This window comes from Arvicanthis niloticus, chromosome 11 (assembly GCF_011762505.2).
Source record: "Arvicanthis niloticus isolate mArvNil1 chromosome 11, mArvNil1.pat.X, whole genome shotgun sequence".
NCBI classification, from domain to species: Eukaryota; Metazoa; Chordata; class Mammalia; order Rodentia; family Muridae; genus Arvicanthis; species Arvicanthis niloticus.
The window spans coordinates 16111229-16130131 of NC_047668.1; the positions used below are offsets into that span (position 1 = coordinate 16111229).

Consider the following 18903-nt stretch of genomic DNA (forward strand, 5'->3'; position numbering starts at 1 on the left):
AAAAAACAAAACCAAGCATTCATGAATTGAAGAAAAACAATACTGTTTATGGCAATACTATCAAAATAATCTAGGTAAAATGTAATCCATATTAAAAGAAATATACTAGTGATAATGAAGACAGAAAAGCATACAGAAGAGAAGTGCTAGTTAGCAATGATGTAAACAGTGTTGACCTTTTAGTACTAACATCGTTAGTAAGAGGCAGAACAGTATCCACTATGGAAAACAGTCTGACGGTACCATTAAAAAAATTAGTTACTAAATGACACAGCAATTCCACTCTTCTAGGAACATACTGAAATAATAGAAAACACTTGAACAAATCCTTCTACATGAATGTTTACAGTACAACCATTCACTATAGCCAAGAGGCAGAAGCAACCTGAATGTGTCTACCAAATAATAATGGAGACAAAATCTGGCAATCTCACTGATACATGCTACAACACAGTTGAATCAAAAAAAAAAAAAAAGTTAAGTTAAAGAAATTAAACAAAATCTTCATATATTATATGCCTAAACTTAAATAATATATCCAGGATAAATAAACGAATCCATTGGGACAGAAAGCAGATTGGTAAGCTGGAGAAAGTGGGGTACTCTTATAAGCTTAAGGTTTTCTTTAGCGTTTTAAGTGTTCTGGAACAAAATGAAGAATGGCCTACAATACTAAATGCAATACGCATTATTGGGTTGTATATTTCAATATGGTTAGTTTTAAATTCATAAATTTTACCTTAATATACTGTAAAAAAAAGTTAAGTTATTTGATGCTGATAATTATGATTCCTTATTTTCTTCTCTAGTTTTAGAGCCTTTCTTTTGCTTAGTCTGTCAACATTTTGAACTTTTCTTCTCACTCTAAATGTTGATCCTGAATCCTACTAACATAAAGTTTACATTAATATGTATACACTGACAATTACCAAAATAGCATCTAAAAACCAAAACACTTTCCTAAGCTCTGTAGCTATGTATCCAACAGAATCCTGGTCTTTTATTTGGACATTCCACAAGCACACAGATGCAGCAAACAAACCATTTTGAAACCATTTAACATGTTTTACTGTGATTCTATTTGTATTAATATGGATATTACCACAAAGGATTAACTGCATGAAAATTAACCTCCCACAGCAAACAATTAAAAAGTGGTGGTGGGGGGAACCTCAATATTTTAAAAGAAGCACTAAATCTCCAGCTCAAAACTGTTTATCCACAGGGAAAGTAAGTGAGATAAACTATCTGAATGTCCCAATTTAGTGCCTAGATAGTCTTCAGAGACAGTGAAAGGAGGTGGAAACCTAAGAGCTGTGACAATCTAGCAGACACAGATAAGAGGTCAGAAAGACTGATGTCTAGTCTGTGGGGCACAGCACCAGAAATGGAGATCCACAGTCAAGAGCCTCATACATGTTTGGAAAATTCTCTACAAACTATAAGAATATTCTGCATGTATGACAAGTTCCTATAGCCAGAAATTGAAAGTTATTCTGAAAATATCTTTGAATACATAGTTAGCTGAATGACTCCTTGCTACAGTAAATAATTCCTACTATGTATCAGACTAAACAGTAATCTGAATCTTTAATATTTTAGCAAATTTAATCCAGCAATATATAAAAAATTAAAAAACATTAAGAACCAGTGGTATCTATCTTAGAAAGTCAAGGTTAGCTTACTTGAAAACCAACCAACCAATACTTGAAACTGAGTAAAAAAAAAAAAAAAAGTTACAATAATTTCTAAAGATGTAAAAAAAACTTTGTCATAAAATTAATATCTAGCCAGACTGAAGGCTTTTTATCAAAACTGAACTCTGCAGATACGTGATCTCCTTCATATAGAATATCCTCATTTACATGGCCCTAATGCAAGTTCCTCCATTTATCTTAAAGAAATTAAACAGCATATGAAAACCTGGAGTCTCATATGGATGGAGGATATGAAGAATCTAGTTATAGTTTTTCCTACTCGCTAGTGAACTGACCCAAAGTAACTAAAAGTACGTGTATTAAGAGTTCAAGGTCAGAGTAGGATACACGGAATTCCTCCCCCAAACAAAAACAACAAAAATTGTCATATTCACAAGGCCTAAATATATTACTACAGAAAATGAGAAATCATTAACTCCAAAGCAGAGAGCTAATATTAGAAAAATCTTTGCATTTGTTTTTCCTGTCTTAAAGGCAAATAAAAAATTTCTCTAAAACTCACTTAAGTGCTTGGTGAAAGAAAAATTAAATGCAGATCAAATATAGACTCCATATTTTATATACATATATATGTATATATATTAAAAATTATGCTGGCAAATAACAAGTCTTTTGCCATATTGTACCCCTTACTAAATCCATAAGTCATTCCTCCTCAAACACACAAACCAGTATGTACAGAAGTAAGCTGGTAACAGGTCTAAAGGATAAAAATGAGCAAAACTGAGCATGAATATTTAGGTAAGACATGGCTATAGTAGTTTTTCAAAACCAAAAAGGAACAAAACAACCACCACAAAACAATGCTTATACATATCCAAAAGTGTTACAAGTAAATAAGGCTAAAACTGATGGAGCTTGTTTTTAAACTTTTTATAACTACAGTTTATCTAATCACTCTGGCTCATGGTTAACTTGAGTTCATTTAAAATATGCTCAATAGCCAGGCATGTTGGCAAATACCTTTAATCCCAGAACTCAGGAGGTAGGTAGAGACAGGAGGATCTCTGTGAATGTTAAGATAGACTGGTTTATACAGAATGTTTCGTAACTACGAAGTGAGACTCTGTCTCAAAAACAATAAATAAAATACACTCAAGTATAACTTTTCAAATCTATTCTCCAACTCTTACTAGCTCCACTCTCAGTTTTTATGTTTATTATATTGCAACAAAACAAACATAAATGCAAACTTTTTAAAAAAAATTGTGAGGTATCTATTCATTCCTTATAAACATAATTTGAACAATATAAAATAGTATCAAGTGATAACTGCTGAATAAATAATAACACCACACAGAATGAACTGCTATTTATAAATGTATAATTATGGCTTTAACTTTTAAAGAAAATTATCCATGTGAGGAATAAGTAACATAAATAGTATCAAGTTTAAAATATTAAATGTATTTTAATTACTGACTCAAATCTCAGTAGCACTCTCTTAATATGATGAAGTTATTATAAATTCCAGAATTAGGTAAGTTTAACACCTTAGCTTTCAACAAGGTTATTTATTATGTTCGAGAAAAGATTTTCAAAATCACTACTGAGTAACAATGAAAAGTTCAAGTATGAGATAGCTACCTTCAAAGTGACTAAGATGACACTAATGGGAATGCTAAGGTTCAAATACAGTTTTAACATATCATATTTAACAAATTATTATTGTAGGAAAATGAAAATATAGACCAAATCTCATGTATTCATTCTTCTAGCCTACCTGTGTCTTCAATAAATTCCACACATTTTTCAACAAATAGTGGTATAGGCTTCTCAGCTGTAACCAGATCCTGGAGGGGCATCCCAAAGTAATTACTTTCCCAATTTCTACGTGTTGGTGGGTTGAAGGTCTTAGTTTTCTTTTTCTGCTACAAGAAAACATATTCAAAATTAAAACTATTAATGTTTATCTTCTCCAGATTATTACCAAACAATGTAAATAAGTACTCTGGATCAAAAGAAGCTTAGCATGTATTTGAAAGCTACATCCAACCCAAAGGCCTAGTAATATCCCTAATAAATTCTGCTAGATAAAAATTGAACAATGGAAACAGAAACGAACAGGGGTGGGTGGGGGAGCTGACTACAAGAATATGGTCTCTTTGAAAAGAAAGTCTAGAGGCTAGAAAAATTAAATAGCAAGAGATTGGGAAAAAAGTAATTTCTCAATGTTAACACAAAAGACTAACAGAGATATCAAATGTCCTTCCTCATTTTTTATATGGTCTATGAATCCTATTTTGCTTTAGAGGTAGATTGTGGTTTTGTCTAACTTTTATTTATAAGAACAAATTATTCTTGATTGATTATAAATGAGGCTATCTGACTCCATAAACTTTTAATTGTCACCACCAGCCTTCTTTCCCATTTTTTGCTATCACCTTTACATTTTAACATCTAGACATTTAAATGTCTAAGAAACATACAAAACATCTCCAGAAAAGGAAAATAATTAAACAAAAATTTCAAAACCTAGTATCAGAAAGAAAATGGATTCTTCACTAGGAAGTGAACATATCAAAAACATACTGAACACTGTCTAAAATCCAACTATTCAGTGGATTCTAACTTAACCTTTCTGGATTAGATGTTATCTCTGCAGATGATTCTGTTGCAAACACCCAGCTAGGGATCTCTGAAGAATAGAAGAATGAAGTTTTCAAACATAAAAGTTAGAGCACTTGACACCCCAGACTTTTTCGGTCTAATTTTATCTACAATTTTTTATTCTCCCTGAAAAAACAAACCAAACAATCAGACAAAACTAATAACCACACCCTCTCCTTCACTTACAGACCTATTCATTTAATCCATTAGTACTGTTGCTGACTTACAAATAGGAGAAAAGTGGAAAAAGTAGCAGGAGAGGAAGCACAGATACCATCATCATACCTTATGCCCCCAAATAATTCTCATTTTCCCCATTCTTTCTACAGGAAACTTGTTTTAGTCTCTGGACTGGATATCTTGGCTATTTTAGTCCTTTCAATTTCAGGTTCTTTCACCCAGCAAACTGCCAGAGCTCATAAAAATCTAACTTGCAAATCCTCAGCCACTAACTTTCTGGTAAGAAAGAATATACACCTCTTGTTAAGTACAGACTATTTACAACAGGTCATTAGAGTGTTCTGGTACAAAATCTAACTTGCCTATAATTTTATTCTCCAAATGACCATCACCAAAACAGCTATGTGCATGGAAGTAGAAGAGACTGTAACTTAAAAGGTAGATAGAGGTAAAAGTGGCGATATTCTTTTTTTCCTTGGAAGAAGTAAGGTGCTTTTCAAGCTACAAACTAATAACTGTATTAGAACTTAAATGGAAAATAAAATCTGAAGCAAAACTGATTTTGTCTGTTTATAGAAATAATGCAAATTGCAAAAAAAAAAAAAAAAAAAAACCAAAAACCCTGTAATCAACATCAATGCCTAGAATCTAGTAGCATGAATAGAAAAGAAGAAATGAAGAATTCTAAGTCTGTAACATCAAAAAGTTATTTTTAAAGAATAAAGCATCTGTAACTGGACAGATGGCTCAGTGGTTAAGAGTATACTGCTCCTACAGAGGACTCGAGTTTGGTTCCCAGCACCTAAGCTGGATGGCTCCACAATGACCTACCTGTACTCATATGCACATACCTATATGCATGAATAGACATGGGACACACACATACATGTAATTAAAATAATTTTTTAAAGTCAACTATCTAGTTATGACTTAATTGTTCCAATTCACTCTTAAGAAATACTATTTTTATTATTGGCATTTCAAAATTAATTTAAGCTCTGAAATGACTGAAATACCCCCAACTGAGGACAGGGAAAGGAAAAAAAAAAAAAAAAAAGACTTCACTTTGTCTTAGAATGCCTAAAGATTTCACTAAATTTGGTGGTTAATAAAAAGGAAGCAGGCCAGATATGATGGTGTGCACCTTTAATCCCAGCACTCGGGAGGCATAGGCAGGTGGATCACTTCAAGGCCAGCCTGGTCTACATAGTGAATCCAGGACATCCAGGGCTCTGTTACCCAGAGACCCTGTCTTGAAAAACCTTAATAAATAAACAAGCAAATTAATAAACAAACAAGTGGAAGTAAAATAAGGTAGATTACCTAACTCAAAAGTGTATTTCAGGGCCAAAAGTTAATTCTGAAATTTAAACAGATTTGGTGCTAGTAATCTAATACAATAAACAGGCAATCTTATAGGAGGGACTTTTTAACCAATTCTAAAAGGGACACTTTAACACAGGTCTGCTCTAATAATCATTATAGGGGAGGAGGTTAACCTATGTGATCAGTAACTTTCCCAATGATGCCACAAAAAAGTTTACATGCTGAAAAGTCCTTTGGGGAAGGGCATATGGGTATACAGCTGTGACCTTAGCACGTGTAAGACTGAGGCAGGACTGATGCTAGTTCAAAGTCAGTCTGGGGCCACAAAATGAACTCAACCTAGGGTATGTAGAAAAACTGTTTAAAAAAGAAAAAAGCTTTAGATCAGATATATCTTTCAAAGAACTTAAAGCAAGAAAATCTGTAACTCTTAGACATTGTCTTTTAGATAAAGATCAAATAAGGAATGAGGTAATGAAGAAATGTAAAGAGACTTAATTTTTTGGCAGCAGCAAAAAAAGAAAGAAAGAAAGAAAGAAAGAAAGAAAGAAAGAAAGAAAGAAAGAAAGAAAGAACAAGCAAACTCACTATGACAAAAACACTAGAATAAAATATTAAGGACCATCACTCCTATTACATATACACAAATACATGGGGCTTGGTAGCAATTACTTTAAAAAAAATCATGTATGTGTACTACATTTATATTCCCCCTTTCATCTACCTCATTTCCTCTCTAGAAACACACCCACTACTCTCAAATTCATGGCCTTTTTTCTTTATTACTGTTATACACATGTGCATATATATACAAATTAATATGTTGCTAACAACCTTCTGAGTCTTTTTTTCTACCTGTCTATCTCTATCATCTATGTATGTATGTATCTATCATCTCTAATCTATCTATCTAATCTATCTATCTTATCTAATCTATCTATCTATCTATCTATCTATCTATCTATCTATCTATCAGCCATTAACTGCCTGTAGCTTTTTATATAGAAGAGTTTACGCTCATGTTTTTTCTTAAAAAAAAAAGTCTCTCTTGTTATTAGTTGATGCTCTAAGATACTGGGTAGACTTTCTTATGCAGACATCATCCATACAAGCTGGCTCCAACTTTCCTTCCACTCACATGCACTCAAATTTGTCCCTATCACCTTTAGCATGCTTCTACATATCTTATACTAGGCACCAACTACTGCTTTGCCATGGCTAGTTTTCAGTTCTCATCTTCCTCGACTTCTCATCCACTCCAATCTTGCTTCACGGAAGGAACTCTTTTCAGTGTGCTCTGTAACAATGGTATGAATGACTGACTCATCCTTGATTGTCTTCTCCCTCTTGGTAATTGTAAACGCACCCTCTTGGTAATACCATCCACACACTGCAATTCACCTTTCTCCTGAACTTTAAAGTAATATAAAATATCTTTATTCCAAAGTTTAGAGACTTTTTAACATGTCCAAAATTCCTGATGTTTTCCATAAAATAACCTGTATCTATACATTCCATCGATTGGCAATTCCATCATTTCAAGTTGCTAGAGCTAAAAATACTGAAGTCATCTGTTGTGGAATTCTGTCCTCTGGGCATGGTTATCTATTTTTGATTACCCACAAAAGACTTCTGTAGCACCCAGCCGACTAACATTCTCTTGTAGGAGTAGGCTTATGAAGTGGCCACAAGGCAGCCCTACAAAGGACTTATCAACCAAAGCAGCTCCTCCGGCCTCCAGGATATATAAGTAGCTAACATTTCTGGGATTTAGGGGGTTCTGGTGGTGTAGCTGTCTGTGCTTACACAAGTAACCCCCACCCCCTCGGTGCTCCCGTAAGTAAACCCAATTAAGCTCATTAGCTCACAAAACTGGAGTTGGGTGGAAGCATTCTTTGGGCTACTCTCTGTGCCATATCTGGGGTTTGATCATGTCTCCCAAAGAAATAAAAATTCAACATAATCCTTGATTTCTTTCTTTTCCTCCTACACCTCTAGCTGCGAAGCAAATGTATAGAAATACATGTGATTTTTAAAAACCATCTTTACAGTTATCTCCTTGAGTTTACAAAGCTTCCATCATATCATGTATTTGGATTACTATAATGACTGCTTCTACTGCAATTCCCTATACAGCTAAGCCATTCTCAAGAGAGCAACCAGAACAATGCTGGATCCCCAACTAATTGCCTGCAAGCCTTGTAATAACATATATTCCATCCCTATACATCCATATATACATTTTCTTTTGACTTCATTCTTCACTATTTTCATTATTTATTCATTCCAGCTACATGACTTCTTTGTTATTTAACATGTCAACAATGCTTTTGCATTAGCTGTTCCCTTTGTATCCCCACTCTAAGTCTTCAGAAGATTCACTGACAAGAGTATACATGGGCAAGGTTAGTATAATTCTACAGCCAGCTTAGCATGGTGACTTTTTGCCTATAAAATCCCAGCATTTGACAGCTAAGGTGAGAAAAATGATCCAAGTTCAAAGGCAGCTTGGACGAAAGAACTTGATTCAATAAATCAATCTCCTTAAAAATTATAAACATATTTAAAATATCAATAAAAGAACTTATCATAGGACTTTTTTGTATAAAAACCTAAGCACAAACACTGTTCAGTAAAACATTTTTTTTAAAGCAACCAAAGTTATGTTATTAAATAAAAAACAGGCCTGGGGAGAGGACTCAGTGGGTTCCTGAGTGGGCTCCCTGGAAGCCAGGTAAAAAGCTGTATTCAATAGCATGAATCTGTAATCTGAGCACTTACACTGAGATGTGTAGTTGAGACAGAAGGACTCAGCAAGAAACACACAGGCCAGATAGCCTGAGTACCAGAGTAGCAGAAACAAGAGAATCTGCCTCAACAAGATAAAAGGCAGGGACCAACTCTGCAAAGCTGTTCTTTGATCTTCACACATATGTGCTATGGCATTCACACTCACAAGATATTAAAGACAAATAAAATATAACTGCTAATTTTCAGGTAAAGCAATTTAAAAAAAATCAATGGCTTCTCTAACATTAATAAAATTTCTGAAGATAAACGATAACAATTCCATCACAAAACTATAATAAAACAAAATACCTAATATTAATTTTGAACAAAAAAAATGAAAACTGACTAAAATAAAAACTATTAAATTCAGAAGAAAAAGAAACTGAGGATACAAAAAAGAAGTAAAGATTCTACAGGGTTCTGGGTTGGAAAATTATTAAATGTCCACAATATAAAAAGGGGTCTATATGTTTAGTGCAGCCTCCATCAAAATACCAATGACCTTCACAGAACTAGATAAATATTGTAAAATTCATATGGAAGCACCAAACATCTCAAATAGTCCAAGCAATCCTGATCCAAAAGAACAAAGCTGGAAGCATAATAATATGTGAAGAGACAGTACAGAACCACATACATACCAGAGAAATATATACAAGGCCATGGCATAAAACAGACAGGCCAATGGAATAGAACAGATCCCAGAAATAAACACACAATCCTATGGCCACTATTTTCACTCAAAGTGTAACAAATACAAAATGGAGAAGGGACAAGCTCTTCTAATATTTTCAGGAAACTGAAACTTGACCCCCACCTTTTGACCTGTAAAAAAAAAAAAAAAAAAAAAAAAAAAAAAAAAAAAAAACAGTTTAAGAGAGATTAAAGACAAAAATGTAGTAACTCTCGAAACCACAAGCAGTATAAAAAAGTATCTGGGAAATAAGACATCAGTATAGGCAATGGTTTCCCTAGGAAGAACCACAGAAGCACAGAAGCACAGAAAAAAGTGAAAGATGACAAACAAGATTACATTAATTTTTTAAGCCTTTACATAGAAAAAGAAACAATGAATACAGAGAAGAGACATCCTTTACAATGGCAAAATATATCTCATAGAGGGTTAATATCTAGTTTGTAAAAGGAAGTCAAACTTATTTTTTAAAAAAGACAATCTAACTAAAGTAGGCAAATGATCTGAAAAAGCCATACAAAAGCCAAAAATATAAGAAAAAAAATGTTAGTATCATTGAATATCAGGAAAATGTACATCAAAACCAGTAAAATACCATCTCATACAGCGAGGGAGGTGGTTCAGTTGGTAGAGTACCTGGCACACAACATGAGGGAGTACTGATCCCTACTACTAAAATAAAAAGCTGAGCATGGTAGTGTAAGCCTATAATGCTAGCACTAACAATCTGAGTTTTATCCCTGGTACCCTATTCTTCTGACCTCCATATATGCCCATATTCATACAATAAATTATTTAAGGGTCTGGTCTAACTTTTAAAAAAAGTTGGAAGCCTTTTATTAATATGCATGGGTAGACTTGCTCTTTAAAAGCATCTGTGTATGAGCACCCATGTATGTTTAAGTTGGATGGGTGCATTCATCCTAAAGCACACGTGTGGGTGTCAAAAGACAATTTGCTGGGGTAGTTTTCTTTACCATATAGGTTCCAATATGGTACCTATATTTAAGTATATTTATACTTAAGTCATCTAGGATTGGTAGCAAGCACCATTACCTGCCAAGCCATCTTGCTGGCTGCTGGCTTGGTATTTTTGTTTGTTTTCATTGGTTAGTTTTCAGGGTTTTTTTGTTTTGTTTTTTGGGTTTTTTTTTTGGGGGGGGAACACAACATGTTTTACAAATGAAGTAAGAAAAATGGTAGTCATAACCACATATGAAGCAATTTGAAAATCATTAAAGCATACTGGGAAGAAATAGACTTAAAATGTTGTTCTACTCAAAAGAGACATCTTTAAGTAAAAATAATATAAGCCTAACATGATAAGACAATGCACAAGAATTTAATTTTAGACAATAGACAAAAAAGAAGCAACAACAGTGTATTCAATCTTTTATTTCTTACTGTTGAAATTTCACTGGATGACAACTGTTGAGAGATGTTAAAGTGACAATTGACTAATAAGCCTTTGGCACACATGAATTCCTAGGTTGAAGGTATGTAGATTAGCGGTTTTGATTTCTTTGTCATTTGTGGCTAATAGTTTTCTGGGAAATGGTGTCAGTTACCAAGTTGTTGAGAACTAACACTGAGGTATTTGCTAACCTTGAGTTTTTAATCTTGATTTTTTTTTTAAGATTTATTTTATGTATATGAGCACACCATGTTCTCTTCAGACATACCAGAAGAGGGAATCAGACCCCACTGTAGATAGTTGTGAGCCCCCATGTGGTTGCTGAGAATTAAACTCAGGACTTCTGGAAGAACAGTCAGTGCTCTTAACCACTGAGCCATCTCTCCAGCCCTAATCTTGATTTCTTTATTACCTTCTTCAGGCAGTTGTTAGCAAGGACCAAAGAACTATGGCTATGACTCCAATATATTTTTCTGTTTTGTGGCTACCTTTCAGTTTTGCACTGTCAGAATTCTCTATCATTCCTCCCTGAACAGAACTGAGATATTTTTGTCTTACTCATAGTACCTCTGAATGTAGTATTCAGAACCTTTCCCGGCATTAAGGCTGCTGTTTGCTAGGTCTGGACTTCTAGAGCATTTGTACCTCTACTCTCCATTCAAATAATCCTGTTGGCAATTATATGAAGGACTCGTAGAACATGGATAGCATTTATAATGGTTACTCTTTTAATATATACTTAGAGTCCTAGAGCGGTATTTCTCCAGGCTCTATACCATGTCTTCCTCTTTTAACACCTAATTCCAGTTCTCATTTTTTACACTGAAGATGAGTTCCTAGCCAGTCACATGTCACAGTTCTTGGTAGCATTCTGGTATAAGACCACATCAATTTCTTACATCGAACTACTCTGTTGTTTCCCAAACCTTCGCACAGATAACCTTCTAATCTTTGCTGTTGTAGCATTTAACAATGTGCTATTTCTTATCCTTCCCATTTGACTATCGATTACTCTGGTGTTGGGCTTGGTCTTAGAAGCAATGGAAGGAGATGATAGGTGGCTACCATTAGACAAGCTGTACTTCTTTCAGGGTATGATCCTAGCTTGGGAAGCAAAGAGCTCTAAGAACTTTGTGGAGTTAGTTCTCTGCTCCTGATTAGCTCTACAAATGTCAACTCCTCTACAACTTAGCTTGCTGTTGATGATGCATCATATGTTGTATGTATCCATAGTAAAGAATAAGTGAGAACTGTGTACTACTTTTTATTTTGATGTAAACTAAAGAAAAAAGTACTTACTCAAGTACAGTAAGATACTGTCAATGGTTCCATAATCTGCTTATGTGCATTGTGTTAATAAATTTTAGTTTTTCATAAATGTTATATTTTATGGTATTAGATAATAAAACTATTATCTACATACATTTTATTCATTCAACACAAACCTTGTAAACCGTGTTCATATGCAACACCCCCCAAAAATTGTCACCAATCTTCTAAAATACATTCTATTCTCTCAATTCACTTATATATGGCTTCTCTTACCATTCTACTAAAATGATATTACACAAAAAAACACTGCATCTCATCAACATTCTTTTTTAAACTTTCACCCTAAGAACTTGCCCTTTGGCTTCCATAAGGTCACTATTCTTTTTCCATTCCCCTGCTTACAACTATTTTTCTACATAACTCTACCCGAGCTCTTCTCTCCTCTAGCTGTTTCATACCCTTAAGTGAATAATCTAATCCCTCTTTAAAGCCTTCTCTCTTAGTACCAGAGTTCATAAATCCAATCTTGACACTATGTCCACTTGAATGTTAACAGATATTTCAAACACAACATAAAAAGTAAGAGTAAGTAGCTACTGAATAAAACCATCCAGTTGCTCAAATCAAAATCCCAAGAGTCAATCTTAGTTTTGCCTTTCTCTTTTAACTCTTCCTAGTGAAGAAATCAGAAGCATGTTAGTACCGTTTTCAGAATACTATTTAGAATCTAGTAACCTTTCTCTCTCTTTTTAATATATGTATTGAACAATAATCTAACACATAATGAATATTACGAAACACTAACAGAAAAACCTATAAGCAGTAATCCATAAGATCTTTACTACACAAGGTTTCTGTTAATAAATCTATAAAGTATTGTCGGGTTATTCACCAGACATTTGAAATTTTCTTTTTAAGACTTATTTTTATTATATATGCATAAGTGTTTTCCCTGAATGTTATGTCCATGCATTATGTCCACTGTATGTGGAGTCCAATAGAGGGTGTAGATTCCCTGAAACTAGTTACAGTCTGTTATTACCTGCCATGCTGAGAAACAAACCCAGGTCTTCTCCAACAGCACCAAGTACTTTTAACTGTTGAGCCTTCTTTCCCATACCTTCCCCTGCCAACAATTTTATTTACCTAATTACACATTCTTTGAGTGTTATTAAATGGTTGTTCCTAATTTTAAGGATCCCATCTAAATCATATCAAAAAATTGTTACTCGTTAAGGTTACAGGCCAACCTTATTATGAATGTATTTGGACACAACAGCATATTTTTTAAAATGACAAACTTTCCTGTGTGTAGAGTTCCAAATTACTGTGAAGAACAGAAAATTTGAGGAATTTTAATTCCTCAAGAAATATCTAATCTGTCATGGAAAAAAGAAAAACCCATACTTCACTACCAATTATTTAACAGTACAAAGTAGTTCATTAAATGTAAAAATGGCAAAAGGCAGAACTTTATATACAAGACAGGAGGTTAGAAACAGTTCAGAAATCTAAGGGTCTAGATAGTTTATAAGACTTCTTGCCCCTAAATAAATACCTGACTGCCTATTTGTAAGGACAAGGACAAGAACTTAGAAATTGTCATTTACTGCTTATTGTATATCAGACATTTGTTAAAATGATATGCACAATCTTAATCTTCATAACAGCACTGATGCAATTACTATATTTTGCACCTACTTTTATATTCTTATAATTTAAAACTGTATACCAGTGAATGACAAGGGTAGAAAAGCAGAGTTTACCTGCAAACAATTTTAGGTATCTAACTGAGGAGTTTGAACTCTATACACATGCCACAAATATGTTGTAGGAAAAGGGAACAGGTGTTTCCATTTTAGCATAATCCCTCAGAGTAATAGAGCAGTCTGAACTAATGCTGACTGGAACAGAGAAACTCAGTTAAAGAATAATTACGCTGTAAATACTGGTGATGATGTGGAGAAACTGGATAGACCATCGTTGCCAGTGGAAATTTAATATGGTACACCCACTCAGGAAGACAGTAAGGTAGTTTCCTTACAAGAATCATATGATCTAGCAATTATAGTCCTATTCTAGAAACAGACTCATTATTTAAGAAAAAAACCCAAATTCAACTGTTCACAGAAACCATCCATATTTAAAACATAACCAACCCAATGCCCTTCAACAATTTAAAAACTGGATATACTCATACCGTAGAATACTACACTCAACAATAAAGAGAGAATAATTGAAAAATACAACAATTTAAATAAATCTGATGGGAATTAAGCTGGATGAAAAAGTCTTAGAAAGTTACCTACTGTTTGATCTCATTCATATGTTCTTGAAGTGACAAGTATACAAACAGAAAACAGGATAGAAGGTGTAGGCAGGTTAGGAAGGAGGAAAAGGTGAGAAGGAAGAAAAGGATGAGAGTGTGGTTATAAAAGAACACTAGAAAGGCCAGTTGGTTATAAAACTGTTTTTGCATTTTTACTGTATAGACCTATGCATGTGAAATTTTTCACAATTAAATACACACATAAAGAACCCAGAAATTGGAGAATTAGAAAGCAGACATCTAACTTAATACCAATGCAGTGGTTGTGATATTGTACTATAGTCTGACAAGGTGTTATACTATTATAACGAACCTGAGATCTCTCCTCTGTGTCATGTCTTATAATGACATGAAAATTTACAATTATCACAAAATAAAATACATGGCAATAATACAAGTAAGAAATAATAAAAACCTCAACTAAGACTGTGACAATGGAATAGAAGCATCCTATTTGATAGCAGACTGAAGAGCAGCTGAGTATGACGACTAGCAATAGTACTTAGTTCTGGTCTGTAGCAGCATTTGTAGCAGCACTTTCCTAAAAACACAATCTTGCTCAATCATGAGGAGAAGCAAACACTATGACCTATGAGGAAAAACCTGCCTTTCTTACTGAACAGGTACAAACATGCCACATATACCTGCCGTCTTAGAACTTCACTGGAACTTCCTTAAAGACTACATTCAGTTGTACCAATGTTTCTCAAACTTCAGCACTGGAGCTGTTTTGGGCTGCATTAATCCAGAGTTGTGAGAAATGAATTTTAGTATATTACTAGCATTCTTGACTTATATTTATCATACGCTAGGGCAACAACACTCCAACCCAGTAGTGACAGCCAACCACTGTTACATGGTCCCTAAAGAGCAGTATTACACTGAGAACCACTGGTATAGGTTGGTGAAATAAAAGTAAGGCATCAAGTCTGATAAATGGGTACAGAAAACATTCTTGAGAAGTCTGAAATTTTTAACTTAGAAAAAGAAAAAGGTCTTGAAGCCAGGTACCATGGTAATCCCAGCACCCAGGAGGCAAAGGCAGAAGGCAAAGGCAAGAGGATCATTTGAACTCAGTTTGGGGCTACATAGGGAGTCCCATTTCAAAAACAAACAAACAAATAAACAAATAGAAGTCTTGCATGAATCAAGATGAGAAACACTACTGTAGTGCATACAAAAACGATAACCATACCACCTTTAAAATGCTTATAGTGGAAAAAAATATTTAGCCATAATATTAAAAAAAAAAAAAACAACTACATGGGAAGGAAATAACTAATAACACAATAGTGTAAGTCTTTTGTTAAGTTTGGACTCTATGAAAATTTATTTAACTCCATTTAAAAATGTATATAAAAGTTCTGGGTACTGGCTGAGAGTCCAAATAGGCTTTGAAAAACAGGGATGTGTCCCTTCTAAAAGAACTGGTTACTTTTCAGGCTAACTGTAAGTGAAATGAAGAGAAAATAGCTGTAGATAGGATTCTTGAAGCTACAAGTTAGATAGTTTCTGGCCTTAATTCAGAAAAATTCCTTCTATAAAATAGTGTTTTCCTAAAAAAGGACATCAACATCTACAATCCATCTGATATGTTATTTTATTAATGCCATTAACAACTTAAATAATAAAATATAAACTAAGAGTAACCTGGACAGGGTATTGTCACAAAATCTTATTCTATAAGTATATTGGTAGATTTTTATTTTCCAAATAAAAACATTCAAAAGAAATTAAGTTTTATATTATAGATAGAATTCATTCTTAAAACCACCGACATTCTTTTTTTATTACCTATCAAATACTTTTTAATATTTAAATCAACTCCAATGTTTGCCAATCAATGTGTTAGTGAAGACAAAAAATTAAAAAAAAAAAAAGTAAAGAAAAATTTGAGTGTCTTCTTCCTCTCTCACATTTTATAATAAGAATTCTTAAGCTGGGATCCACAGGTCTTTAGAATGTAAGTGAAACTATTAAAACTCCAGTTAAATTTTCTGTATGCATTTTTTTTCCAGGAGAAACATCTAAATCATTCTGCAGAGTTTTAAAGGCTAAAAAATAATTTCTAAAAGTTCAAAATAATTATTTTATACAAAATATGAAAAGTGTTCCTTTTTATAGTTGGGTAGCACTAAATAGAATCACAAGATCACTTTTTTTATACCCACGTATTTTGTGCTAAGGATTGAAGACATTGAAAAATGACTTTTAGTTAAAAAAAAAAAATTAAAAAAAAAAAAACTTTCTTTCTACTAAAGTCTGTTTTGTTCTGTTTTGAAACAAGGTCATGCTATGCAGACAAAGCTGACTCAGGATTCTCCTGTGTCAGCCTCTGGAGTGTGGAGATATCATAGGCATATGCCACTACACCCAGCTCTATTTTTTCAAAGGCATAATTTCTAAAAGAAAAATTTTAAAAGACTAATTTCTGTTTACTTGAGAATCTCCTCATATCAGCTGAGCCATCAAGAAAACATTAGACCTAGAATCATAAAAATGTATCTACTGTTTTTCCACGATGAAGCAGGATCATTTACAATACACTAAAGTTAACAGTATACAAACAAGAAATGCTATAAATTTACCTGTCTTCCAATAGGAACTGTCCATCTATTTATTAGAAAAAAGTATTATAGTCTTAACAATTACAATTAATCTGATGCACAAATAAGCAACTTATTTTTAGGTCTTAGTAAAATATGAATTAAAAATATGCTGTTAAAATTATGTATTTCAATCTATGTCTAAAAAGTAATAAATCCGTCAAATATAATATAGAAGAGAACAAGCCCAAGAAATGACAAATGGCAAAATATAAGGGGAAATAACTACACTATATAATCTGAACGTATATAGTACCATAAATTGGTGTGACCAACATTGAAATGCTATTAAAAAAAAAAAAAAAAAACCAATCATAAGATTGCATTTCGCTCATGTCGCCCAACATGTTCTCAAACTACTAGGTTCAGGATATCCTGCCTCAGCCTCCCACATAGCTAGGGCTTATAGGCACATGCATGCAATCATGAATGACAATAAACCAAACTTAATTTTATACAGAATTATAAACCCCATATATACCTAGTTAACAATTCAAAAGGTCATTTTAGCCTATCAATAAGAAAGTAATAGAAATAATAACCAAAGCCAGTGTTTTCTGGGTAAGACAAAGATAAGGAAAATTCAAAAGTTCTGTTATACCTTGTTCAAAATATTAATTTAAAATGAATTTTACTAGACTTGATTCCTTGAGAAACAGACAAAGAATTAGTTACTTACACCTGTACTAGCTTCTAACAGTAGTCATATTGAGTATTCAGTAAAAACCTAATTGAATAAAATAAGTATCCTCTTCCAAAATAAACTATAATTACTAAGGGAATTCTTCTGTTTATATATAATTTTTTTACTATGAAAAATACAAGGTCATTTATACTGAATTCAATTAATCATAGTAGAATATACTGTTAAGCCACAGCTATCAGTCATAAATATGGCATCAGTCTTTCCCATAGTTGACACTGTAATTTTTATCCTTTAGAAAATTCCGTGCTCTTGGGATAAAAGCGCAGCTACAAGTTCAGTAGGGTATCTCTATTCCTCTGACTAAACTGTTAATTGGCCAAGAGAAACAGGACTCAATTCAAAACAAAAAAACTAAAAATGATGTTAGTTGAAAGACTGATAGAAAAAAAACCAAAACCACTTCCTCATTTTCCTAAACATATTTTCCACACAAAGGTGATTCTTAGAACCTCTAAGAGAAGAACTCCAAATAATGGTTAAATAATTGATACCTTTTTATCAACTGCTAATTTTAAGCAACAAGTATTCCCCCAAAACAGGCTAAGGAGTTTTTAAAAAGAAACTTTCAAACAATTTAAATGTTTTGTTTGTTAAATAAAGTCCTGCAGTAAATTCAATCCCCAGCTCCATCAAAAATCAAAACAAAAAACAAGAGATACATCCTTCAAGATCCTAATTTCTCCAGCTGTTAAGAGGTTAACTGATGTACACTAAAAGGTACCTAAAAAAGGAAATTTACAAATTAAGTGAAAATAGAGGCTGCTAAAATGAGGAGGAAATTCAAAAAATTAGCATGAAAAGCAAATGGCAGACCAGTAGAAAGACTGGCAGCTCTTAGTCTACTTGATGTTCAACCCATCATGGGAGCATGCTCTGAAAAGCACACATGGGAAGATGGGAGGAGCAAGATCATGACCCATAACAAGTCACCTTGGTCTTTTTTTCCTTTTTGTCCTCTGGGTGCCAAGTCAGGTGGCATATGTCATGTCATACTTCCCTGTGAACTATATGCTTTCCTTTATCCGTGTATCTCTGTAAAGTTCATTATTAAGAGGCACAAGAATCTGAAAACTCTAGCTTCTGCCCTTGAGACTAAGATTCATCATACCAGTAACAATAGTACTTTTTCATTAATTTTTTTTTCAGATAGTATATTATGATGTTTCTCCCTCTCTTATTTCTTCCCACATCCTCTCCACCTCCTTACTTACTCAATTTGCTGTGCTCTCTTTATTAATAATCCAAAAACAAAACAAAA

At 33.4% G+C, this 18903-nt stretch overlaps 1 protein-coding gene across 3 annotated transcripts in view; it reads right to left on the reverse strand.

Annotated features, from left to right (window-relative positions):
- The window catches only part of Arhgap5 (Rho GTPase activating protein 5), a 65298-nt gene that overhangs the window by 25000 nt on the left and 21395 nt on the right, over positions 1 to 18903 (reverse strand). For 2 of the 3 annotated variants that reach the window (XM_034514656.2, XM_034514657.2), the window contains exon 3: positions 3442 to 3589. In XM_034514656.2, coding sequence (XP_034370547.1) covers positions 3442 to 3589 — 148 coding nt within the window. The remainder of the gene's footprint in view (positions 1 to 3441; positions 3590 to 18903) is intronic. The other variant, XM_076941874.1, reaches the window with a different exon arrangement.